Here is a 27781-nt window from a genome sequence, read left to right as displayed (position 1 = left end):
CATGTACTAGGGTCAGTCTTTTGGGAAAAAGAAAATGGAAAGCTCAACAAAATTTGCAATTTTTCAGGTATTATTTATATCAGTAATTACTAAACAAGGTATAATAAATCTGAAAAATTAATGAAACAGCAAAGAATTTAGTATTGTATTGTGTGTGTAGCATTCAGTATCACAAATTTGGATTTGTGTACACAGGCTTATCAATAAACACTCATGGTGGCTACTCACAGTCACCAAAAATATTCCCTGATTTTTCCCTGATTAAAAATTCAAAATTTCCCTGATATTTACAATTACAAAAAAAAAACATACTTTGATGAAAAAATATAATATTATAGAAAGAGATTACTCATATTTTAGCACCCTGCTGTATTTTCTTCATTATATACATACGGAAGTTCGTTAAATAACATAATACATTTTAAATATGTCACTTTACATTATAGCGCCCCTTTCAATAACCTGCAGTCTGTGTTTTGTTTTATGTCTAGAGACCGGAAAAATTCGCGAATTCATTTCACGATAGGCTAAAATACAAATAGTTATACCTCAGTGCTGCTTCTGCTATTGGCTCACTACTCACTTGGATGACTCTGGGCCAATGAGAAACACTCGACCAAAGCTTTATCGAATCTCAGGCTGCTACATTGGGACGTCTCACAAGAGAGCAGCCAATGAGTGGGTGGCATTTGACCGAGAGTACATACGCAGAACTATGGAGTTCATCCTACAGGTCATTGAACTCGCAAATTTTTCCTGTCCCTAGTAATGGGGTATTTCAGTGGCGAGCGCTCAAACATTTTTTCACACAACTTTTGATAACTGTTCTTACATTCATTTTGAAGTGTAACATTTCTAGTTGTGAAATATTCTTAGTCTTAGTACTCTCAACAAGGATAACAGTACAGTGCAAATTTTACCTTGTGTTTGATTTAAAAATGAAACAACTAATAGATAAATCTTCACTGCATTACAATCAGTACTCCCATCTGTAGCTAAAGCAAATGGTTCACTTACTAATGATTCAACAGTTTCAATTTAGTTTCACCAGCCAAATACTCCACTAAGGCAGATGTTTTTGCTCTCGCACAGCTGTATTTCTGTGCAATTTTTGAGTCCGGAAACATAGCTCTATACAAATTACCCGAATGATCGACTACTGCTATCGGTAAATTGTGTTCTACCAAAAAACTTTAAAACAATAACTCTGTGTTTGTTACTTTTGTTTCTTCAGATGTAGCGAAAAACGGCGATATAGATTTATTGCTCGCCACGGCTTTAAAATGTTCTGCATGTTTCTTTGATTCAATATGCCGTCTACAGTCATCCCTTCCACCATGTGCAATCGAAAAGTTAACACGTGCATACATTACAAAATGTGTAGCGTTCCAAAACATTTGAAGATGAAAAACATGGCCATTCTTTTGAATAGTTTGGTCGAAAATTCAGAAGAATAACGTTCTTTTTTTTTTTGCCCCAGATACACATTGTTCTGTCACATGCTTCATTTCTACAACCGGCACTGAAGAACACAACACTATCGAACAACATAAAATGGTTTCATGTCTGTAGACACGACAAAAACACTTTGATGAAAAAAATGGCTTTCAAGAAAGTAATTAACACAACACAGGTTAGCCAAAGTACCGTACAAAAATTATCGTGATGTAAGTAGCTAACAAACGAAAAGTCCGAGAATATGTACTAGTTGTATCGTATAACGGACGTAATAAAGTATCATTTCTATTACAAAACACAAGAATTAATCTACTTATTTCGACAGTACATGCGCACATTTATTTTCCATTATGTGCGCAACCACGTGATATATTCGAACTGCGTTCACAAAACACGCACACCAGAAACAGAATTTTTTTCCGTTACCCAACAGCACAAAGCCTCGTTTCCGTAATAAACCAGCGATGTGTGTTAAATCTGTAATAATTATGAAAAATTCAGAATGGTTGGCAGCTCTGCGGAAATATACATGACACAAAAAATTCCCGGTTATTAAAAAAATTCCCTGACATTTCCCTGATAATTCCCTATCAACGTGATTTCCCTGATAAATCCCGGTTTTCCCGGTGAGTGGCCACCCTGACACTGCATCTTATCATGCAGCAACATGGCTTCTACATTTCACATAAGTCTGACAAGTACTTTTTAATGTATTGGCTAAGAAATTAGGAAAATTATGAAATTTTTATCTGAAAATACTGAACCTGTACTTAAGAAAGAGTGGGTTTTTAAAAACTCAAAACAAATGTCTTCAATTGTCAAATGGAACAAAGGAGGCTAATAATTACATTAGGAGTTGTATAGTAATACATTAAGAGGTAATTGAATCAATATCTAGTAAAACAAATTAAAACTCCACACCTTAATGGAAACTGCCAGAAGAAAAAATAACTTCTCTACTAAAGAAGCCACATATAGTTATCACATAGAGTTTGGGGATTAAGTGGCATAAACATATAAAAATAAATTATGGAATTTTTTGTAATATTTAGCCATATGAAGTCACATTGTTTTGATTATCCGAACATGTTGCACGAGAGAAATGTACTAGTTAATTTCCAAATTTTAAAATAATGAAAGCAAATGCACTACCTGAAGCACATTTACCAGAGCCAAGTTCAAAATTTTACAGTTCTGAGAAAAACGCTCCACTTTCTCGAACCCCGGATTTAATTAATTGATGGTTTTATGAATATGTACATTCTCACAAACTGTTGAAAATCTGAAAGTTTGCCTTTTTTTTTTGTATAACTCACTGCGTATATTTTGTATGGGTTTTAATACTCTTGATTATGTTACTATAACAAGAACCAAAAAAATAGGACCTTCCGTTTAAAAATATGGCGTCAGTAAGTAGCTTCTGCAACACAAGTGGGCCCGCGTGAAACTATTCCAGCTAGGCTGGCGGCATCTTGACGTATGGCCTACCCCCCCCCTTCTCGAGTCAAACTATCTTGTCTGCCAGATAACCACGCGGTGACATCTAGTCGATTCCCTGAAAAATGAATATTTTTAAGGTCCACGCACCAGCCATTTATCGTTATTAAATACTGTACAAGTTGTTATGGCATCAGACATAAATAACAACAGACTACGTAGGCTACACTTTGTTTTTTAAGTCACACATCAGTATTTCTGCTGGAAAATCATGAACTTCGAAATTTCTTGGATGGATAATTTTTATAGGGCCATTAAAATATTTAATTTTACTATCAATCAACCAAACTCACTTCTCCCTCCGTATTCCAACATTTTCGGCACGAGACGCATAGCGACTGCAACCATGTGCAGCGTGTGAAAAGAAATTGAGTAGCGAACTTCCTCTTAGGCTAATCGCCGGGAAATTATCATAACACATGTCACATCTGCTGGGGAGGTTCGTCAGTAATCAGCACACAAAAATGGTAAAGTGAATATTTGTAGGCATGACAAGCAGTTTTTTTTAAATAAGCTCTTTTCAACTTTTCACTGAAATTTCCTGATATCTTTCAAAAATTCCCAGGTTTCTCTAATAAAATTTACTGTTGTTTAAATGAATGTTTTTGTCCTTACAATGCAGTGTATTTTTAATGGCAAACTGCTAAACATTAACTTATAAAGTTGATAAGGGGAAGCTGGTAGAAATGCAAGGTAGGAAATTCTTCCAACTTATCAACCAGGCCCTGGGCAAGTCTTTTTCTAATCAGTATGTACTTCTGTATCTCTTTTCACCCCTCCTTTCTCTCTTCCGTAGTGAGAGGAGGAGAAAAGTATCAGTGGTGGCAAAATAAGCGAAAAAAGGAATCAGAATACGTGGTTCGCTTGTTAATTTCATGTGAGAAATGTTTAAATTGAGTAGGCCTACAAAAAATATGAGCAGTAACTAGCATTAACACTCCACTAATGTTAATACTAATACAAGTACAACTGGAAGAATTCGCTATTCATGTGATCATAGGAACACCAATGTATGTGAAAGGTGGGCATGATTATGCCGCATGATACACTATACCGTTAAGTGGATATCATTTAATGTATGCTACGGGAGAGACGGTAGCATACCAAGTTAGGTCGCAGTGCAGAGGTGGAGGCGTGGGGTAAGAGGTAGGGTGGTGGGACGGACAGGTGAGCGAGCATGGTGGTGGGGCGGGCGGGCTAGTGAGCAGCCGAATGTCTGCACTGCGTGCTGTTTCACACGTATTCCATGTTTACATGCTAGCTGTGGCTGTGGCTGTGGCTGTGGCTGTACAATCTAAAATAGGAAGTGTTAATAACTATTTTCTTTAGTACAGGTGGAACAAAAATATGAATTTAATAATCATCTTGTACACTGCAGTGCTAGCAAGTATTTTGCATACTGTCAAATTCATTATGAGCTAATTGGTTACATACATTCTTGCACTAAGAAATATGTTATATAAATATTAATCTATTTTAAAATACTAAGTAAATTTAAATTTACATTCAACTGTGAGCCGCAATAGTGCATTTTGTTGGAGAAAAAGGATTATGACTCACCCACGTAAAATATAGTACAATTTGATCTATAACTACAATAGTTGGACATTATACTATATCATGCTACAATTATAAACAGTACAAGTACAAAAATACCCTTCTATATAATTACTTAGCTATGGTAGTTAGGATTTTAGCAATGCAAAAGCTAAAAGGGGTGACATTCAATATTGAAGAAAGCCCATAAAATATACATTATCATTATCATTAATTCTAATTCCTCAAAACATATTACCTTTAGAGGAAGAAAAAGGTACATAATTACCATAGATGGTGCTCCGACAGACACTAATCACCAAGACGACTATTAACAACTACGCACAATTTTTTTTAACTACAATCACCAATAAACAAAACAATTCTCACCAAATGTGAATGCATATACAGTCTAGGTACCATGACTATATCAGATCAAACTTGCAGCTTAGCAACCAAATTAAGATTCAGATCGAGATTCAGGTTTGAGAAGAAATTTCCGCACTTCCAAGTTTTGTCCAAGCCTTAGATGCTATTTCCATTTTCACCTACTGTAGGGCTGCGACGTCTTGGCGGGTCGACTCCCTAGAGCTCAGCGACCTTGTAATTGACATGTCCCGCCTTGCCTGCTCCGCAGTTAGCAACAGCCTGGAAGTCTTCATGCCATTCCGAAAACATTGGTCGAGAACAATCTCATGTACGGTGCAACACAGCGCAGATCTTAATATTACAAAAATTCGATAATGCTTTACAGTAATTTATTATGTAAAGGCAGTGCATTATATGCTCGACTTGGCAGCTTAGTTAAACATAGTTAAATATAGTTATACAATACTTTAAAGAACTAAATTTGTAATTGTGGGTTGCTGTAAGAAACACAATTAAGACTTGCAAATAACTCCCTCGCTGATGCTTTCTTTTCCATTTGGTTTAGCTGAAACGTGTAGACGATCGACATGACTCACGTCAAGAACCTTCCCACTTTTATGCACTCGGGTTGGTATTTTTCCATAACAGCACTCTGAAAGAACCATTTTAGTCATTTTGAGGGGTCCGAAAACCATATTTCTAACAAACCATCCTCGGGTATTATATAAAACATTGACCCATAGATAAACGTATATTCTTTTCATATATCATCGTACTGGCAAAACCTTCAGTACTTTGACTTAGAAAATAACATGATTGACATGCTATTATAACACCATTTAGTAGCCAGTAGATATTTAAGTTAAGATGAATGACAGCAGTGTGAAATAATGTTAACATTAAAAACACGATAATAGTAACAATGTTTGGCAACAATAGTATTAAAACAGCAAAAATATAACAGTCATAACACAGTAATAACATAATATAATAATTACAACATATACTAGCAAACAAAGCCGAAGTACACTGAAAAAACACTTCTTTGACAAATGAGTTTAAAACATTTGTATTTAGATTAATAGAACGCTCTCAAACAAAGTATGAATTTTGGCCATTAGAGAATCTGAAATAAACAGTTATGCATAGCAGCATGTATATGAATTTCACAATGGGACAGCAAGAACAGATTCATCACTACTGTCAGTAGTTGCGTCACTATGTTCAGATGCACAGTCATCGCTGTCATTACACACATTTATTATAAACCCTTCCAATACATCCTCCATAACCGTCCTTTTTTCAATACTTGTCCTCTTTACTGACTACGTGTTGACAGTAACCTTCCCAGTCGGTGCTTGTGATGGAATCTAAGGCTCTGGTTTTTTGAGACTGCAACGCTTGCAACGCAAGTTCACCAAAAGTATTGTTCTCACGTATTAAACGCTTCATTTTGGCCCACACGAGCTTACTAGCATTAATTCACAATTATAGGGAGGCAGACGAATTACACGATGACCATGTAGCTCAGCTAACCTGTCTACTCTGAAAGGTTTTTCTCTCGGTCAATGTTTTTCAACAAGTTCGGAAAGTGTTGTTTTCCACATTTTGTCACATTGTATACCTTTTCTCTGCAACCAAGCTATCATTGCATATTTACTTTCGTACTTGGATGGCGGCTTGTCTTCTTGCTTGCAATGGTATGGAGCATTTTCCATAACCAAGACTGAAGCGGGTGGCAAATTTGGAATCACTTTTTCCGTAATCCATTTTTTAGTTTCCAGAGTTCATCTGGCCGTGGCAGTCTCCTGTTGTGCCTGCTTTATAAACAAGAGAGGCTCCAGGAAGGAAGCCCTGCCTAGAACCAACGCTTACAACTATCGGTCTGTGCGATCCATTTCCTGTTGCCATTACACCTTCGTCACTTTTCTTTTGCCAACATTTCTGAAAGGTTAAATTAGTGTCAACCCAGGATTCATCCATGTAACATATCTTCTTCCCAGCCTCCCTGCACTGTTTCATCTGATTCGGGTACCGTGATCGCCAAGCAACAATGTCAGATCTTTTGAGAAGAACCATTTGCTTATTTTGGCTTCTTCTCCACACAAAACCCATTTCTTTGAGTATTTTACACAGTGATGTCTTTCCCCAACTCCATCTGATTTTTTCTTTCAAAACTGGCAGTAGTTTCCTTGTTGTGGGAACCACTTTTTTTACTGCATAAAATTCGTGGATAGTGTCTGATCAAATATATACATGTATTATAAGTACATAAAAATATATTCATAATGTATAATGTATGTAATGTAATATGATGAAATATAATGTGTAGCAATCTAGCAATATCGGCTACACTTATAGCTAACAACAAATATTCTAACAAGCATTGCAGAAAGTCTGGAAAATTGCCAAGTGCAAAACAAACAAACCGTGGGTGAAATTATGGGGAATGCATTCAGAAACTTATAATGTAAGTATTATTATTCAAACTTATAATTACTTTTTTTGCCTTGTGTTGTTTGTTTTTTATTTGGCGTGTGTGTGTTGTGTTTTCGGATGTGTGAATATGATCTTTGGCTTATACCTGTGTATCGTGCAACTCTTTCGGTTGCTTTTGCAAGAGGTACTAGAAGACATTTATTTGTTGGCAACTTATTCTTCACAGCACTGGATTACACTACTTATAATTCCCCTCTCCCCACTATGTATGTACAGTAGAACCCTGTTATAATGTTTTTCAAGGGAGCACAAGAAAAAACATTATAAGCAGGAAAATGTTATAAGCAGGAAATCTCAATTTAGCACTTAGCAATGTTCGAGCTTTGTACCAATGGACTCATCAAGCTATGTAAACAACTTTAATGATAAAACCAAAGATAGTATACTTGATACATGAATTTTCTGAAAAAAGCCAACAATTTTTCAACTTCTTCTTGTTCCCTGGTTAAATTTTGTTTGTCTTTAAAGATACACTGCCACATTTTTTTGTAAAATTGTCTCACGATTCATGATGAAAACATTAAGAGTGAGAACGTCTACTCCTGTGCCACCTGAAAATGTTTAATTTTAGGATTCCTACGTATGAATGAAAAAAAAAAATATTTGTAAGCAATAGAAAACAGTTATAGTTATGCCCTCGCTGAATGGTTGGCAACTTAAATATCGTAGGACTATGTACGTGCATCTGAATACCCACTGGAATGGCAAGGAAGAGAAGAGTTGACTAAGGGTGCCAACTGACACGTAACTATGAACATTGTGTACCTTCAGTATATTGCATAAAATTTTATTTTAACTAACTTCATGTATTGTATGGCAGTGATTGTAAACATAAACATACATAAAGTAAACTTTTATCGTAAGTGTTGGAATAATTTGGTTTTAAAACATTTTTTCCCCATTTATTGAATGTTGGAAAGCAAACATTATAAGCAGGAAATTACACTATTTATGAACGTTATATGCAGGAAATAAATACATTGTCCTTAAAGGGGAAATATTGGGACTTTAAAAATATGACATTATAAGCAGGAAAACATTATATGCAGGAACATTATAACAGTGTTCTACTGTATTACTTTATTATATCTTGAATGTCCTTCCTGCGTTGGGCTCCATTGTTCACTTCAGACTGAGAGCGTAGCGCCTGATGTTTTTGCTATGAACCGCATAGCGGCTGATGTGCGTGCGCAGCTGCTTCCCCTCTCACGCTTCCCCGCAAAACGACCCGCCAAGACGTCGCAGCCCTACAGTAGTTATGCTATTTTTGATGCATATTATCACACTTAAAACACCAAACAAACATTTGGAATGAAAATCAAACTACTAATACTAATAGGAGATGGGATGGAGCACCAAGTCATTACACCTAAAATTAGTATTTAGCAGTAAATTTTTATATATATATATATATATATATATATATATATATATATATATATATATATATATATATATATATATATATATATATAATGATCTCTTCAGGAACCTTGGGAAGACAAACATAGATATAAAAATTTATTGCATTAGCAATTTGTTATTATTTATCACTTATTTATACTGTAGCAGTTTTTTGGTCAAAATTTATGCTATATACACACACACACACACATACATACATACATACATACATGTATTTAGCATTAAAAACATTAATTTAATTACATAGACCACAAAATATAATAATTACAAATTTATATGCATTCTGTAACACTACCTGTATTATACAATTAATATATTTATTGAATTTCTCATGTAACTGTTGATAGTTTCACACTCCATGTTGATTTTTTTTTCTCTTCATTTTTTCATCATTACTATTAGTTAATGGCTATTTCTGAGATTTAAGCATTTTTGAGATTTTTGCATTTGCTGTTGTCATAAATATTTCAAAGATATATTTAATGTGATATAATCTCTGTAAAAGTCGCTCAAGTGGTAATATTTACGAACATGCATATTTTGCATACATTATAAAACAATTACCAAATATCTACTTACAAATATTTGTGAAAGAACAACAAATTTATGAGTATTGTGTTGAATTTGTAAAAATTAAAATGAGGAAAAAAAAAAAATTCACATGGCGTGAAAGATTTCACCTCAAGCTAAATAATTTGAATGGAAAAATTAATACATACTAAGACAGAATAGAAAAACTAGTGCTTTTAACACTTTTTCATGGTTTGATTAACTGCTATCAGTATAATACACACAATGACAGAGTAGCTCTTTAAAGCCAGCCTTCGTAAATATTTCTCTTAATATGCAATAACTAAAAATCAAATTAAAAAAATAAAGGGTTTTTGTTTAAAAAATCTAGTTAAAATTAAAAGATTATTATAAAGATTTAACTATATTTTATAGCATGATACTCATGGCATGAATTTATTAGTTATTTAAGCTTGATTATACTTATACATCTTTGCAGTACAGATGTATTATTTATTTTTATGGCTCCACAGACTACAGGACCTAGTTTCAAACCTTTATTGTAGTCAACATTCATGGCCTAGTCCAACTATACATCAATTGAAATGGTAGCAGCACCTAACAGTTTATGATTAGTATTTTCAAATAGGAATTATAAAAACAAATGCAAGATGGTGCAAATGTGTGTATTTTTTTGAAAATTACTATCAACTAACATTTGTGTGTGGGTGTGTTTTTTTAAACTACTGTTAACTAACATTTTCCCATATCAATGTATATACAACTGGTAAACTAGCTGAGTATATTTCTAAAGGTTGGGAAAGGCACATACAAAACAAACCACGCCAACATTAACCTAAGTTGGAAATTGTAAGAACAATTTTTAAAGCAGAAGCCTGAATTGTGAGCTCAGCATGTTACCTGCAAAGACCAAACTTATTTCTTTTAGCAATAACCAGTGGTGAATCCAAGGAGATGCTTTAAGGGCCCCACCTACCTGGGCACACACAGGGTGTGCAGATCTTCATGAAAATACCATGAAATGCATTTTAGAATTCACTGAGGGCGGATAAGCAGTTCTGTTTCTGTATTTCGTTTTTAAACTGTATTTTTTTAAGAATAAAAATGGCTAAGACTGTTGTTTTCAGAACAATTTTTAGACATGAAACTCCCGGTAGAGATTCTTGAAAGTACTCAAGAGTATTTCTTGCATTATACCTTTATCTTCATTTCTTAAATTTGGGAACAAAAACACAATTTTTTTTAAAAGTGAAAGTTACAAAAATTTTAATGTGACATACAATTCTGATCCAGCTCGTTTAACGTTGGGAGAATACTAAATCACTAAACCAAGGCAGAGTATGATTCCTTCAATGGAAATCTTCAAGCAATATATACTAATAAAAAAATGAACACTCAAATTATGAACTTTCATCTTTACGTGGACTAGAATCAAAAGTTATAAATGTCAAGACATTAGTAATATATTTTTTTAACACGGGCTGCTTTTTATAAGTTTTTACACTAGGATAACAAATCAGTTTACTGAAAGTTCTACACCAAGTTTAACATCAAATGCTTGTACTTTTTTTATTACCAAAATAATGATGGGATACTTTAAACAGCAAAAAAAATTTTACTCTTAATTATAATGGAATGTTTGATGATAAATTAAGTATTTTTAATTGCACTTCCACTTATGAGTTTTTATAAACACACACTGGAGGAGAAATGTGATTCAGTTTTATATGTTTTCCACACTGAGAACATGTTAACATTCCAGTTTTACATTTCTGCCGTTTCTATGTAGGTGATTACGTTACTTGTTTCAAAATTAATTTTAGTTTCCTCTTATTTTTTTAGTTCCTGACACACAAATTAACTAGATTTTGTTCACGAAAATAATTTTTTTTTGTGGCAATAACATCAACTTCAATGTCAGAATCCTACAATAAAACAAGTGCAACTACACGTGAAATCACGAGACAAAATTTTATGGCTTTTATTATAGCCAGTTCTGTTTTTTAAACAGGAATGTTTGGGGTTACTGTTTTTAGTTTTACGTATTCCATTAATTCATAAAGCCAGTACGTATTATTCAACAAATCTGACATTAAAATTTTTCTTAGCACTGGCTAACCCAAATAATGTAATTCTGATGATTGTGATCCATGATGCACTCTTGCAATAAAATAATTCAATATAAGAATACATCTTTAGAACAGAATACTCAAAACCATGAAAATAAATTAGCATTTATTCTTACTTATGAATAATGGGGCAGTGTCAGAAATGTTACGATAAGTATTATTAATTTTTCATACCCAAATTGTTTTTATATTATGGTACCAACTTCATACTAAAAAAAAAGACATTTGCAGAATTTATAACATTAAGATATTACATTTTTGTGATTTGAATCAAGGTTTTTAAAAATGTTTATTAATTTCATGATTTCAGTTTTATTTTGGTGCCATATGGTGTATTAACGTGTATTTCAGGGTTATATGGTGTACTGACTTGCCTATTAACATTATTTCGATTTTAAAGCAAATCATCTTGTCCCTAGTAATCACTAATCACGCAGCGGGTGACACAAGATCAATTACTCTGCTGACTCGTCAGCAAACGGACTAGCTACATGATGCAGCAGTACTTGTGCTATTTGCCGCGGGACTCCTCCTCTGCCTTGTCAGCTGACAGCTGGGAGTAGATGCTGCCCCTGGCAAGCCCGCCCATGGGGCCCTTCCTCAGCTCGCTGTTGGGTCCTTTGGCTTTGTACAACCTCTCCTGCAGCAACAACTTGTTTGGCCCTTTCGCCAGGCTCTCAGGGGCCTTCTGGAGCAGCTCTGGGTTTGGTCCGTTCCAGGCAGCGTAGTCTGGTCTGCAACCCCGAACACACCACACTCACTACCGCCCGTTACATTTACAAATCACATAAAACTTACAGTGATGTAGCAATAGTTAGTATCTTTGATTAAAAACAAAAGGCAGGATGAATTCTCATAGCATAGATAGGGAACCCTCTTAAGTATCAATATAAAATATTCAAATAAATATATATATATATATTTTTTTCCAGCACAATATCCTGTAAACAGATGTCAGTGAAATGAATATTTTCATGTTACCTAATTGAATATCTAAGTGTCTATGAAATATATGTACTTGATGGAAGTCTACTACAAACTACATTGTTCTCTAAGAACATAAAATATAAATATAAAAGTAACATATCAAACCAAACACATGAGATGACAATCATGAATATTGGATATAGCTGTGCCAATACGAATCGGCAGAAACATCGATTCAACTAAATATCGGCAAAATGTTGATATATTTAGTTGGTGTTTCTGCCGATTCACAATATGCTTTTTAATTTTCAGCCGATATTACTGAAAAATGAAAGTGTCATAACCTAAAAATCCACCAGTACCCTTTTCGTACTACTACATACTTTGAACTCACATAATTTCTTAGCTATGTGTGCCAGTTGTACATATACAACTTAAACATCAAATGTTTAAAAAACATTCTTGATTCTCATATATTGAAAATATTTCAACAGCACAGTAGTTGGATAAGAAAAAAAACTTGATGTATTTTGAGCATGACTGCCAATACCAACAAAAGAAAATACCAACTTCTTGAACTGAAAAAGAAAGGTTCGTAATATTGTGACTAAGGCATTTTTAAATTAACTTACGTCAAGTTTTTAAATTGAATTAAAAAACCAATGCGATAATATACAGTTTCACATAATGAAAATTACTTTTACTGTTTCCAGTGCAAAACGAACACATGAAACGCATTTCCGTATAAATGTTTGGTACCGAGAATTTTTACCACTGCATCCATTCAGTTGGCATTGGAATACCCTTTCTGGAATTGTTAACATGTACAGTCTCACGAACTTGCACATTTAAAATTCTTGTTGTAATAATTACGTATTAAATAATTAAATTTTCCAGTCCCATTAGCAAAATTCATGTTTAGTTAAAAAACCAGCAGGTTGTCAACAAATAAATGAAAACACACTAAAAATACACGTTTAAAAAAAGAGGTTATTTTCCGTTTATAAAGTAAAAACTGAGAATTTTTTCAAATAGACTAAATGCAATTATGCAGTTGCGAATATCAGTTTGAGAAAAGTTAATGTAAATAACTGTTTTTTGTACAACAGAAACATTGCTTCCTGCTGCAAGGTACCTGCTATAGGGAGAAAAGTTAAATCTGGACCATCTCTGTTATCGCTGTGCGCATGGTATGCCTTCCCCTTTACCACCCCTTAGCGCAACGACAGTGTCTGGAGGGGAAGACGCGGTGACCCCTCCAAATCAAGGCGATGGAGTGTCAGCCCGTCTTACACGAACGCGACACAAGGGTTATAACGCATGAACTGCATGATGTAATCACAACTGGAAAATACACTACATCGTTAACCCATGTCCAAATCATTCAAACACATACATTTTTAAAAAAATTAATCAAGTTAACAGAACATCAGCATGCTAACAGTCACGCTATTTCTATGCAGTCATAAAAAACCTCTCTGTGAAAAAACTATATTATCATAAACAAAAATGCTGCATGTGTTAAAATAACTCTTTCTTTGAAGGCTTGGTTATCAAATTATCATTTGGTTAAGGCTTCTGTAAAAATAGCATTTTCTTAAAGGTAAAATACAGAACATTTGCATTTTGTCACTACTTTTTCCGTCACTAATGTTCGACGCAAAAACGAGTGTTGATTATAGATACATAATTTTAAGATCCCAACGTAATATTTTAATAGTTAGATAATTATATTATGTTATTTACCTAATCTGAGTCTGATGTGAAGCTGGCGTTTTCCGTTTCACTAGAGGAATCTTCGTCTGTAGATTCTTCAAGATTAACAATAATCTTATCTATTTCAGTATCTAATAACCTATCACTGTTCCAGTATTCATTCTCGATTTTTTCCACATGCCGGCAGCATTTTTTCCATTGCTCTTTAGAGTAGCTACTAAACAGCTGTTCACATAATGTCTTCTTGTCTTCGAGTGTGGATGATATTTCTTCGCACACTTTTCCTTTAATATATCCCCACACTAAGTCAATCGGATTGAGGTCAGGATGATAGGGTGGAAGCCTGATTACTTCGTGGGAGTTTATTTTAATGATTTCGTCAATTTTGTAAGTTTTGGAAGTGGGCACTTGTTTCGCAAGTAATAGTAGGTTGGCTTTTGTAAGGTCAGAGGAGAAAGTTACATTGTTTATTTTTAGCCACTCTTGAATCACTTGTTAGGTGTTAGTGGAAGTCAGCTTCTTATTTGTCTGTACATTGTGATAACTTGCATTGTCAAGAACAATGACTGAGTTTTCAGGCAAATTTGGAAGCAGTTTATGTGTAACCCATTTCGAAAAGTTTTCGAAATTCATGTCATTATGATAATCTCCCGTTGTTTGTTTTGACCAGAATATCAACAATGCATTCTGTACAAATCCCTCCTCTCCTCCTGCATTCACAATTATTAAACGCTGGCCTTTCCCGATCGGCTCTGTAACACCCAGCTCATTGTCCGATTGCCAACAAGAACTAACGCTGTGGGTAGCATGGATGTACGTTTCATCTACATAAACGATTGAACGACCATCGTTTCGAAACTTGCGCATTTCTTGTAGGAAACGCCCCCTCCATGCTGCTATATCAGGCTTCTCAATCAAAATCCTTCTCCTTGACTGACACTTCGTCCAACGGAATCCCAGTCTCTTTAACAGTTTTCTCAAAAATTCTTTACTGCAGTCCAAAACACCATCATCTCGCAAAGCCGTCTTTAATTTATTTAAAGTTGGAACAGTTTACCTGACAGTGTAAAATTCACGCACTTTTTTCCTCACAGCACCACATGTAAAATCGTCGACTTCTAACCATTTTTTGCGTTCTTTTTTTTTTGCCAGTATGTGTTGAAAAGTTCAGACCAATTTTACTTTTTACGTTCCCCTCAGCCAAAATCTTTTTTACCGTTGATTTAGACACACCCGTCGCAGCACTTGTCACTTCAGTAACATTGTATTTTAAACCGTACAGCAACTTCTTTTCTTTTAGATGCGTCGCAACGTTGTATACAATTTCACGCGCCTGTCCTCGCAAGGGTCATCCTGGAATAAGGTTCGACTTAATTCCCGAGGTTGATGGGATTGGCTCGCTTGTTGTACCGTGTAACCCAGGTCCCGGCATGACGCGCTGACGCAATCCTCATGCAGCCGAGTGAAGTGCGTAACTGATCCCCTCCACTTCCCCTGGCGGCTATCACGTGACGGCAGTGTGCGTCACGCCACGAATTGGGGTCTGCGCAGGTTCACAAGTATCTTGCCGGGCTATACTAACATTCTGTGAGACTTTTCAGCACATGTGGTATTTTTTATGGCACTAATACACATTCATAGAAATATTAAGAATATATTATTATATTCTTAATAAAAAACTATAAATTCTGTAATCGGTGCTAGTATAGTTAAATGTTTCAATAATCAGCCAATGTATGTCTTGTAAATTGTGTTGAATTGTTCATTGTAAAATGTTTAATGACATTGAACGTTAGGCTGGCGTCGTACCTTCTATTATAGTGTTACGAATGTGAGAGACCAGACCACGATGCCAGGTACGGAGCTGGCTGGCGGCCCCGCATGGTCACTGATGTCATGCACCATCCATTGACGTAAGCATGCCACGCATGCCTGGCCAAGTTACAAGGGTCATCGCTACCCCCCCTCTCCTCCTCCACCTCTCTGCTCCCCGTGTGGCGCCCTTCCCCGGCGCTGGACAGCCTGTGGGAATTCCGCGGGCCATCACGCAAGCTGCCGATGCCCTTCTCGACGCTTTGGGTGTCGGGATGGCGCGCGATGACGTGACTCGTCATCCCTGGCTGTCGCGTGAGCTAACAATGCCCTTCTCAATGCTTCGGGCGACAGGTTGGCACAGGATGATGCGACTGGCCCCAGCCACGCACCTCACTTCTAGAAGGGCGCCAGGGTCTATATAGGGTGTATCACAATTCATGTTACAACGCTTGAGGGTAGAAAGCTCTTATTATTTGCAACCATTTTTGCCAATAAACATGTTGCCGGAAACGTGTAGTTAAGCCACTGTAGCCCCAGAAAGAGTCAGCGTAGGCAACCCGTTGGGCTTTGTGCGAGACAGACGATGCTGTGGTGAATTACGTGTTTACGATGCCGGGCAGCGCTCGAGAGGACTGTACGATGTCGAATGCTGACCCCCAACCTTTTTTACTTCCGTTTTCTTCCGTTCGTGCCGTGCCATAGCACTGCGCAGCGTGACATCGCAGTGTCACAGTGTGTTTTGATATCACTGGTGTTCTGTCGTTGACTGTTCTGTCGTACAAGCAAACTCGTGGTGTCATTTCTTTCGCTGTGGTTCTGAAAAGGGCAAAGTTTTAGTGGAGCTCAATGGAGTACACGTTTAGTGAGTACACGGACATGCTGCTTGTTTACGGGGAAGCTAGACAAAATGGACGAGCCGCCCATCGTCTGTACGAAGAACGATATCCGGGTCGTAGGATTCCAGCTCACACCATGTTTGCAAGACTTACTCAGCGAATGCGTGATACTGGTACATGTGCCGTCACAAGACCAAATGCTGGTGCTCCACGCAGGGTTCGTACTCCCAGTTTTGAAGAAGATGTACTTCAGAGATTTGAGGAGAGTCCAGATACAAGCACAAGGGCAGAAGGTTCCGATATGTACGCTGACAAAATGGCTGTTTGGCGAGTTCTTCATGAGCAACTCTTGTACCCGTACCACCTTCAAAAAGTGCAACACATGGGTCCGGCAGATTATCCTCTTCGCATGACCTTTTCTCGTTGGTACATTCAAAGAGTATTGAGGAACCCCGAGTTAGCGGTTTTATTCAGCGATGAAGCCAAGTTCACTCAAGACGCTATTCTCAATTCGCACAACAGTCATGTTTGGAATGATGTCAATCCGCATGCAACGTGTGTTACAGCTCGCCAGGAACGTTTTTCAGTTAATGTGTGGGCCGGTATTGTTGACGGAGTACTCATCGGGCCTCTTTTTCTTCCGCCACGACTTACCGGCACCGGATACCTCCACTTCCTTCAGAACGAACTACCAGGTCTTCTTGAAGAGGTTCCATTGCATGTGCGACGTGTGATGTGGTACCAACATGATGGGACATCACCTCATTTTTCCCTGCAAGTGCGAGAGTATTTAAACCAAACTTTTCCAAACCGATGGATTGGACTAGCGGGCCTTGTCGCATGGCCGCCAAGGTCACCGGACCTAACCCCGTTAGTTTTCTTTCTGTGGGGTTACGTAAAAGGGCTTATCTACGCTACGCCAGTAGAAACGGTAGAAGAGCTTACACAGCAAATCATTGAAGCGTTCGAAATCATAAGGTCGACTCCACACATGCTCCAGCGTATCCGTGAAAACATGATTCGCCATTGCCACCTCCGTGTCGCTCAAGGTGGGCGTGCTTTTGAGCCGTTGCTTTAGTCTGTCACGTTGTTAAAATGTATGCAAAAATTTCAATGTTGTGAAACAAAGCCGAAGCTGTGATTTATTTCAGAGTGACATTAAAATCTGTGCCACAATTAAAAAGGTTATTTCTCTAGTCGAACGCCCGCACATCCACAACATAACACTCTACAACGGGTTGCCTACGCTGACTCTTTCTGGGGCTACAGGGGCTTAACTACGCGTTTCCGGCAACATGTTTATTGGCAAAAATGGTTGCAAATAATAAGAGCTTTCTACCCTCAAGCGTTGTAACATGAATTTTGATACACCCTGTATAAGCCTGGACACCGGCCTCCGCGACAGCTGCTTGGCGAGTTGGAGTGAGCTCCTCGGCGAGGACAGTTTTTGGGTGCTGCGAGAGTCCAGAGCGAAGTTCCGAGCAAAGCGTCGAGCGGAACCTCGGTGAAGGGAAGTGCAACGGTTGCGACGGTTGCGATGGTGGCGACGGAGTATGGCGAGAGTTCGGCGGCGGGAGTTGAGTGAGGGGTGCAGCCCAACGAAGTGTGCGGTGCGTAAGGACTTGAGATACCGAGTGTGAGTAATTGATTAGTAGGCATTCTAAGTAAGATTATGTATTGGTGTTGTAAATATGTATTAGCAGTCAATGAAACTGTGCAAAAAAAAAAAATAATTGGGCTATTCCTATACGAACCCAGTTCTTCCTACTAAACGATTATAAAATCGTAACAATAGTAAAGTCCAGTCCCCACTGGTGGAACACACCCTTGCATCACGTCCGCACGAGTCATGTAGTTAGTGTCCGCAACTAAGTAAGTGCCCCGTTCCGTGTGTTAGGCACCTGTATGAGTACCAGTGTATTTAATTCCCGTAAGAATTAATGTAAAGTCATAATATTCACAAAAGAAAAGTGTCATTAAGTATGCATGTGACCCCTTAAGAGTTTCTAGTTTGACGAAAGCCTTAAGGGGCCCGCCTCGTCAGGGGTGTATGTGTGTTAGTGAGGCGGGATAATAAGCGCGACGCTCGCTGGTGCTTCCAGCGCGGTATAGCCTCTAAGCGCAAGTCTCTGAACTGGCGCGCATTCGTCTCGTCGTCACAGGATAACTGTGAAATTTGAGCGGTGACCGTAACATTATATGGCGGAGAAATGAAGATAAAGGTGTTATGCAAGCCCCTTAAGTGCTTTCAAGAATCTGTACTGATTGTTTTATGCCTAAAAATTACTCTGAAAACACGCGTTTTAGGCATTTTAACGCTTCTAAAAATACAGTTTAAAAACTTAATCAGAAATTAAAAGTACTTTTCGGCCCTCAGCGAACTCTTAAATGCTATTCGTAAATAGGCCCCACTCGGATATCTTAAGTAGTTTTGAAATCGCGTTGTTTTTCCTGAAGCTCTGCACACCATATGTGTGCCCAGGTAGGCGGGGCCCTTAATGTTGTTATGATTTACAATGTGGGGAGAAATGGGTTTGTAAGGGATAGCCCAATTAAGTTTTATTCCAGTTTTACTTATTTCTAATATTTACATTAATCATAAATAATTGTACTTAAAAACGTCCGATCACAAATCACTGGCACTTAAAAAGATGTTTATCCTCAAGTCAGTCAATGTCTGTCAAGTTCCACAGTTCTTACTCCTCACTGGAGTTAGGCTCAACAGTGATTCGCCCCTTACCTTGCGCCTGTCCACACACAGAGTCTCGCGTCACTCAGTCACCGCACTCTCACGATCCAGCCGAACTCCGCATCGCGCCACTCTAAAAAGGAGGGGAGGGGGTCTTTCACCCTCTTCGCTGATGTCGCACTTCCCTTCGCTCAGAATCCGCTCAGAACCCCCGTGGAGGCCGGCATTGCTGCTTAAGTACTCGTGCGTCATCCTTCCAGAACCGATGAGAGCAGCTGTGACAAGTCACGTCATCCCGGGCCAACCCGACGCCCGAACAGTCCAGAATGGTGGCATCCATTCTGGCTATTGCGCGAGGCAGCCCGCGGAATTCCCCAGGCTGTTCAGCGATAGATAACAGCGCAGAGGCAGGATGATGCACAAGTTAGTGGAGGGGGGATGACCCTTGTAATCCGGCCAGGCAAGCGTGGCATGCCTTACATCAGTGCACGGCACGTGACATAGTCCGTGACTCCAGTGGCTATGCAGGGCCGCCAGCCAGCTCCGAACCTGGCGCGTATCGCGGTCCTGCGTTCATAACAATATATTTTGCGGCCCCAGGCCAGATTTAATACATAGTGCTCTCAGAGTGTATTTAATAATATATAGAGAGTCTGGCTCCAGTAGCACACAAACGGCGAACAGTCTCAGGTTTGACTGGTGTTTTTCAAATAAAAAATTACCATACAGATAATCCGCACATATTTAGACCTTCTGTCAGTCATTCCCACGTGGGTAATTTAACTAAGTAAATTGTATGATGTTTAGACGTTAAATTTTATGTAAAGCATTTATTAGTGCTTTATGGATATGGCATGCAAGGGCGCAGTACCTTCCCTCTCCCGCTGCTCCCCTCTTGTGGTAGTCTTCAGAAGTTCGTGGTACAAGGCGGATGTGGCCGTCACGTGTGGAAGTTGTAACGCTTTCATCACCGAGTTCTGCATGCCGATAAATCAATTGAAACCTTTGGTACTTAATTCACCACGAATACCTGGGCCAGTTTGCGGTTGTGCCGTTTATTGGTGTGTTTGGCACAGATTTTAAATTTTAAGTTAAAATTTTCATTTTTAAATTTTCAATTTTTATTCTTATTTAATTTTTGTCAGACTTCTGTAGACTCTTAACAAACCTTTTTCATCCTAGTTCTCTTTCCCTGGTTTTCGGCGCACACTAGTGGCCGTGTCCTTAAGTCTCTCCCTCTCTCCCTTTTAGCCTCATGCCGTTGCAAGTCACCTAGCGCGACATTTGCGAATCAAAGTTAAACTTAGTTCGACTGCGCCTCCATAGAGCGCGCGGCGCTCGACGGCTATAGAGGTTTTTACCAAGCAACAAACCTTTGTTTTACCTTTCCTCGGACGTCTTCGGCTCCTTTCGGCACTGAGCCATATCCCCCCCCCCCCCCCCCTTCAGCCTTCCCGGACCCAGCATCCTTTTTTTTTAAGACAATCTAGCCGCCATGATGGAATTAATTCGCGGGCTGTTGGGCTGACTACATCTACGTCTCTGTCGAGCTGCACCTCGACTAATAAATCGCGTGTAGATCTGCCTTCTACTGCGCTATAGAATGTAATCGTCTCAGCCGAGGGAATTTTTCCCTAAACTTTTCTTTATCTTCTGTTAGTTAGTCAGCCAACCCGAATAGCTACGTTTTAGTATATATTTTTTAAATTCTTTTCTTTGGGCTTCCGCGACATCTCCGCGTCGCGCGTCCTAACTGGCGATCGCGCAACATGAGTAAAATCATCTGTCATCACCCTACTTCGGTGAGTCTTTTGCTTTCAATATTTCCCCCAATTCGCTCCTTTTTAGCGGGCTTTTGCCCGATTGATGGTCTGTCTGCTACCTGGTCTAATCTCTGTCGATATTGGACCTTGTTGCAGGCAGGGTTCAAGAGATACCCACCGATTGAAGAAACACCCCCGTCATCCGAGAGTCACCCCGGCACAAATGGTCATGATTGAAAGTCAGTTAAGTGAACCCCAACAAAAATTTATTCTGCTCTTTCCGCTGAATTTTACCTGGTCATGAGTTCTGAACGACAAAATTTCATAAATTTGGTGTGCCAGTGAACAGGGGAGAAGTTTTTGTTAACGATGTAAAGTTATATCTTCAGTAATTGTGACTCAAGAAGAATCAAACCTTATCGGATATGGTGATATTGTAATTTTTTTGCCTAAGATTCAAAACCAAGGCAATATATTCTAACTATTTTTGTAAAAATTTCACTATGGCTAGAACCTTGTTAAATTTTCGCTAGATTCGCGGTCCGGACTCGCTAGCACTATAAATTGTGTTCATGTTTTCTTCATTAATGAATGCTAAGATGTTAAAATGCTAATTTGTTGATCAATGGTTAATCTGCCTTGATTTTTTCTGGTAAAATCTATTTTATGAAAGGTTATGCACTACATAAAAGAATATTAATATAAATAAACCAGGAAGCCTATAGATCACATGACTTATTTTGTTGCTTTTATTTGAGTACCTATATATATATCTACCGATTCAATAACTCCCAAATGGATTGTGTGCAGGGAGTTTCTAAATTGTTTTGTTCCCCGCCTCGTGCCACCTCTGGTGATGTTTGAATTTTATGTGAGTTTTGTAGCTTGTTGCTCAGCTGTTTCCTAGGACTTTTAAGAGATGTTATAACACTTAAAATCAAGGGCACGAGGGGCGTTACACGGTGCAGGATGCGACCCTCCCGCCAGAACATCTCTTTTGCCGCATGACTGCACCTTGGAGTTTTAAAAAGAGTACAGAGTCGAGAGATTCGGATTGCAATCTTTCTATAGTGGGATGGCCGCCAGAGGACGTAGACAAGTATCGTGAAGTGCAACATGTGTTAACAGTGTTTCCAGTGTAATTTGTAGCATACAGACTCAGGCTTAGTACCAACCCATCGGTTTTATTCAGTAGTTCTCCGCCCAACCTACTTAGGAATCAACTACCTATGAGGAGAAGGGAGCGCTCAAGGATATTGTTAGTTAGTAGGGTCTTTACCAACAGATGGAGCCACCGAGCTTAGTGAGCCATTATGGGGCTGGCGACCCACACCAACACTTTAGTTAAATGTTTGGGCTAAACTGGCGCCCTCCTGGACCAATCTCATATTTAAATTATTGTAAATTACTTCCGCATTACTAAGTACAACCTGGTTCTCAATTATCCGACCGTCGGGTTATGGCATTTGGCACCCGTATGTGTGGCGAGCAACAGAAGATACAGAAATAGTTAAGACAGCGATGGTAAAGTGCATACATTGTGGGAAAGTGTCGTCACGCTGAGCGGACTATTTGAGGTACCCCTCTAGGACGCTATTGCTCTTTGTCTCAGGACGACGCCATGACATTCCCACCCTGCCTTTTACCCACCACATCTGTTCCAGTATCCTGTGATGGCAACACCTGACGTAGGCGCTGATAAACACGCAGAAACGCTGTGCAGCCCAGGCGTCTCTAGTTTCGACGTCCGCGGGATTTCTCCTCCCGCTGCACTCTCCCCTCGTCAAACCTCCATCCTCAACTCACTGATCCTCTCCCCCTCCATGCATCCTTCCACGTGGAGCTGTCCACCCCCAACTCCCCCACTTCTCGAACCACCCATGTGTTTCCTTGACAAGCATTGCGACCACTGGCAAGATGCTACCACGCCCAATAATCCTGCGTGTGCCACCACTGTCTTTTACCTAAGACATGGACATACTGACAGGTGAGGTGCAGTGGTGCAACACATGCTGATGTGTTCCGGTAACATCCAAACTGGGAATGGACAGTAATACAGGAAAAATACAATGGGATTCAGTGTGGACAGGGAAGTACAAAGCTGGGCTATTACCTCCTATGTAGCCAACCCCAATAACAACTCAACAACCCACATGTACCGAGCGAGTCGGCATGGAAACAGACTTTTACCCAGGCTGCATGCAGAAATTTGCTCTGCCAGCTGATCCAGATATGGGGGTAGCACCGCGGATAATGTCAAACCCAGGACGATTGACACTGCTGGAGTTCAATGGATTTTTTTACATGAAGACCCTTGTACCTTCTTGAAACAGTGCAAGGTGCATTTAGCCAAAGACAGGCGTACCAACAGACGAGTGGGCTGTTGCCGACCCACTGCCGACCCGCCTTGGTGGAGGAGTTTGTGCAACAAGCCGTGGCCACAAAGAGCAACATGCAGAAGTATGGCAATAATGACCTACGAGCACAAGACCTGACAGCCCTTCCTCAGCTAAGAGCCACCTTGTCACGAAACTTACCACTGACATTGTGACCTTCCACGGCATCGCCGTCGGTAAATGGAATGCAGGGGGCGCAGAGATAGACCCCCCCCCCCCCTCCCCTACTGCACCAACTGATCCCAGCAACGGGAGCTGCGGACAGCCCAACACCAACCCTGGGCCAGCTGTCCCGACCTCATGATCAGCTGTTCCGCGTTCCAGTGGAGGTGAATGGCAGACCCACTGCAGCGCTGATCAATACTGGCGCCAGTCAAGTGTTTGTGAACCCAGACATCATACCAACTGGTGCGCTGCAATCACACTGGGCTGAGCTACGCCTAGCCACCAGCAGCCAACCAGGCATGATGCTGGGCTCCGCGGATCTGGAGGTACGCCTGCAGGATTCGACCACTACAGTAACAGCCCTGCAGTAGACGATTGGCACGAGGACATTGTGTTAGGTCAGCTATGGTTAGTGGAACACCACGTGGTGGAGAAAATGAAACCAGCCAGCATCCATGTGGGAACACATGAGCCCCGCACTGTCTATGCCACAGATCTCGCAACTGAGCTGCCTGGCAAGATATTGACGGAGCAATTCCGTTACGATGTTCCTCCCCAGTGTCAGGCAGCGGTCAACCGTGTGCTGTACAAGCGGCACAATGTGTTTGCCATGGCCAACCCACTACAACACATCACAGTGGCAGAGCACAGGATTCTGACTACCAATGACAGACCCGTTCGTGAGCCCCCTCGGGGCTATGGCTTTAAGGAGCAACATGCCATATGGAAGCAGGTCTTGGAAATGCAGTGAGATGGCATAATTGAGCCTTACAACTTGTGTGTCATGCTAGCACCAAAGAAGAACAGCTCATTGTGTTTCTGCATTGACTTCCAGCCGTTGTACGCCGTTACGGTCAGCTCTCCATCTCCACAGATCAGTGTCGAGGCCGCCATGGCAGGTTTAGATCGGGTGAGTGTTTAGAAAATTGATCTCAAAGCAGGCTATTGGCAGGTGCCCATAAATAGTGAGGACCGAAAGAAGACAGGTTCACCGTGCCAGATGGGCGGAGATTTCAGTTTTGAGCAATGCCTTTTGGCTTGAAATGCGCCCTAACCACCTTTCAGGAGATGACTAGAGTTTGCCATAGCCTATCTGGATGAAGCCATTATCTTTTCCGAGACATGGTAAGACCACATCACCCACTTATTGTGTGTGTTAAGAGTGATTAGCTATCCACCATCTCACGTCTACAATATCAAAATGTCACCTAGGAACACTGGAGGTAGAATTCCTGGGACATGTAGTGAGTGCCAAAGGCAACCTCCCCCAGCCCGGCCACCTGCGTAAGATCGCTGAGGCTGAGCTGCCGCGGACCTGCAAACAACTGTAGAGATTCATAGGGCTTATCAAATGGCTGTGATGTGATGTCCCTGAATTATCACAAATGATTGTGCCACTGACTGACTTGCTTTCCCCTCAGTACCGCTAAGTGGGATGCAGCAGCCCTGAGGGCATTCGACCAGGTTAAGACCGCGTTCACCCTGTGCCACACGCTGGCCCGAGTCGACCCGAAAGATGCCTATACAGTAAAACTCGCTTATGATTGTTACCACTGGGGTGGTAACGGCGTCACCCGGTTACCTATGTTTTGTTAACGGTATTTATTTGTTATGATTAATTAATCTAGATTTATTTATTTCTAGTACCAGGTAATATTTTTTATTTTTTTCTTTCGAACTTTCCCGTGTTGGTGCGGTCTGGACGTATTGACAGTTTGTGAAGTTGGTACCAGTGTGACTGATACCTTCGGGGTTTTTCGGTGGAGTCGAGGATTGCAGAGTGAGGAGCCGACGAGCAGTGTGCGGCAAGCGCGACTGAGGAGAGTGCTGGTCTGGACGCCGAAGTGGGCACATAGGGAAGTGGCGGCGAGGCCTTGCAGATTTGCGGCTGAGCACGTATCGTCTTCGGGGCTAGTGCAAGTCCGAGGGTATGGCGAGAGGCATCACACGACGTGAGCAGCGTCGGCGAGTTCTCGGGCCCGGGCGAGCGCCGAGGTAGTGGCATGACAGCACGATGCATCGCAAAGTAAGGCAAACAACTGCATTATTCTCCACCATGAGAGTTTCCCCCGCTACAAGACATATTGAGAGTTAAATTGGACCTAGTACTACGATACTCGTGTGCACTCAGTCATGGCGAAGAAACTGTCGTCTTTGATTAACTTTCATTTACTTTTCATTAACTTCAAGATAATAATAACTTTTTCGTGGGACAGATGAGAGATAATTAATGGTACCATAAGTATAATCAAGTAGCACGCTGCGGTAATGTTACGTTGGTCAGTTGGACTTATTAGTGGACTGTTAGTTTCTTATAATATTATTATTTTTTAAATGTATTACAGTATTATTACAACTTGCATGAATAGTATTACCTAGGAATATGAGGATGGTAATATGCTTGTTCATTGAAAGAGCTCGTAACGAAAAGGTGCTCAAAGTATTTATGCCAATTAGTTATGCAAGTATTTGTTTTTATAGCAAATGTTATTTTTTATTAAACCCGAGTTTTTGTTAGATGTCGAGCCCCATAGTATCCCATGCCACCTTATTATTTGTTGATGGTAACTGGATCCTATACCCACGCAACAGGGAAGGGCGACGTTGACTTTTTGGCTTTCCTGTAACAGTGGAGTGTGGAAGGTTTTTTGTAGACCCCCGGTGCTTGAGCTGTAGGCCCGGGGCTACAAGATGTTCCCGCTTAATAAATTTTCCGGTTTATAAAGTTTAAATAATCATTCCCTTGATCACTTCCATATATCCCTATGTTAATTTACCGATTCAAAACATTTGCATTACCGCATATCACGTTCATCATTTCAGAAATGAAAGAATGTAATAAAGTTTATCTTTACACACTTAAACTTTATTTATAGTTAAACCTTTAGACAATTTTTTCAAAACAATAACAAACATGATCGTCAAAACCTTTGCCGCATGCACCACGCTGTTACGATATATTTTTCGACCAATCATCTGCTTGCATTCGTATCCTTGTGTGGCTGTTCCATCTGTATGCTATTTCCCTCATTCGAGACATAACATCTGACAAATACACAACAAAAATAAACCATTACCCATTCGTTGTCCTGACTGCATGACATGTTTTTTGACACAACTGGTACAGCAATATTAGGAGCTAATTTAGTTTCATTGTTTGTTGAGCACTGTGGTAAAAATTTTATATGGTGGACGTAATGATGAACATTTTATTTAACTCATCTTGCACTAATAAAAAGATAAATTTTTGCACAGAAGACTTGTTAAAATGACATTTATGCCACCATGACTAAATCAGCAATCATACAAAATGTCTGAATTAAAACGTTAACAACTTTACGTATGCATTTAAGTAAAATTTTAATCTACTACTTAACTAGGACAACAAAATTAAATACACCCACATGATGATTGCCCTGAGAATGAGAATAGTAGTGAACTAAAATATCATGGTGCAAGTACCACTTACAAGAGTAATGCATCATTTGAGCCCTTGCACAGACTACGGTCTGGACCACTGGGCTTCGTAATGTACGGAGACTTATACTCCTTATCTTCTGTCGTGCTTGTTCCACGGGACACCCTGCATAAAACGATCACACACTGGTTATACATAATTCATTCACCATCAATATTGTATTTATTTAACACACCTATTGAAAACTGCAAAAGAAAATAACATGTATAGTTTCAAGCATCAAATAACATGTACAGTTTCAAGCATCATACACGGGACCACAGAGAGAAACAATGGACAGGGGTGGGGGAGGGGGGAAATAATTTTATTGAGCCCCTTCATATTATTTCATGTAAAACTTTAAAAACCCCACAATTAAAAAAAAAAAAAAAAATTATGACCGCAAAATTTACAGTGGCCATAATTAGTGACCTGGAAAATTCACAACTAATGAATTTGTGAAAAGTTACTTAAAAGACGGGAAATTCATTTTAATGAAAGTGAAATATATGTTCAAGTGTGTCTGACTCAGAAACTACTCTCAAATTTATTTGTAAATGTTTTTATTCACAA

The 27781-nt window shown here is 39.5% G+C and overlaps 1 protein-coding gene across 4 annotated transcripts in view; it reads right to left on the bottom strand.

Moving 5' to 3' along the window:
- Positions 1-10389: 10389 nt before the first annotated feature.
- The window catches only part of LOC134546202 (BAG family molecular chaperone regulator 3), a 60099-nt gene continuing 42707 nt past the window's right edge, over positions 10390-27781 (bottom strand). For all 4 annotated transcript variants that reach the window (XM_063388808.1, XM_063388810.1, XM_063388809.1 and 1 more), the window contains 2 exons: positions 27221-27334; positions 10390-12178 (listed from right to left, as the gene is read on the bottom strand). In XM_063388808.1, the coding sequence (XP_063244878.1) occupies positions 11956-12178; positions 27221-27334 (337 nt within the window). In that variant the 3' untranslated portion in view covers positions 10390-11955. The remainder of the gene's footprint in view (positions 12179-27220; positions 27335-27781) is intronic.

The sequence above is a fragment of the Bacillus rossius genome, chromosome 1 (assembly GCF_032445375.1).
Source record: "Bacillus rossius redtenbacheri isolate Brsri chromosome 1, Brsri_v3, whole genome shotgun sequence".
Lineage (NCBI taxonomy): Eukaryota > Metazoa > Arthropoda > Insecta > Phasmatodea > Bacillidae > Bacillus > Bacillus rossius.
The sequence above is the reverse complement of the archived record's forward strand: the minus strand, read 5'-3'. Positions and strand labels throughout refer to the sequence as shown.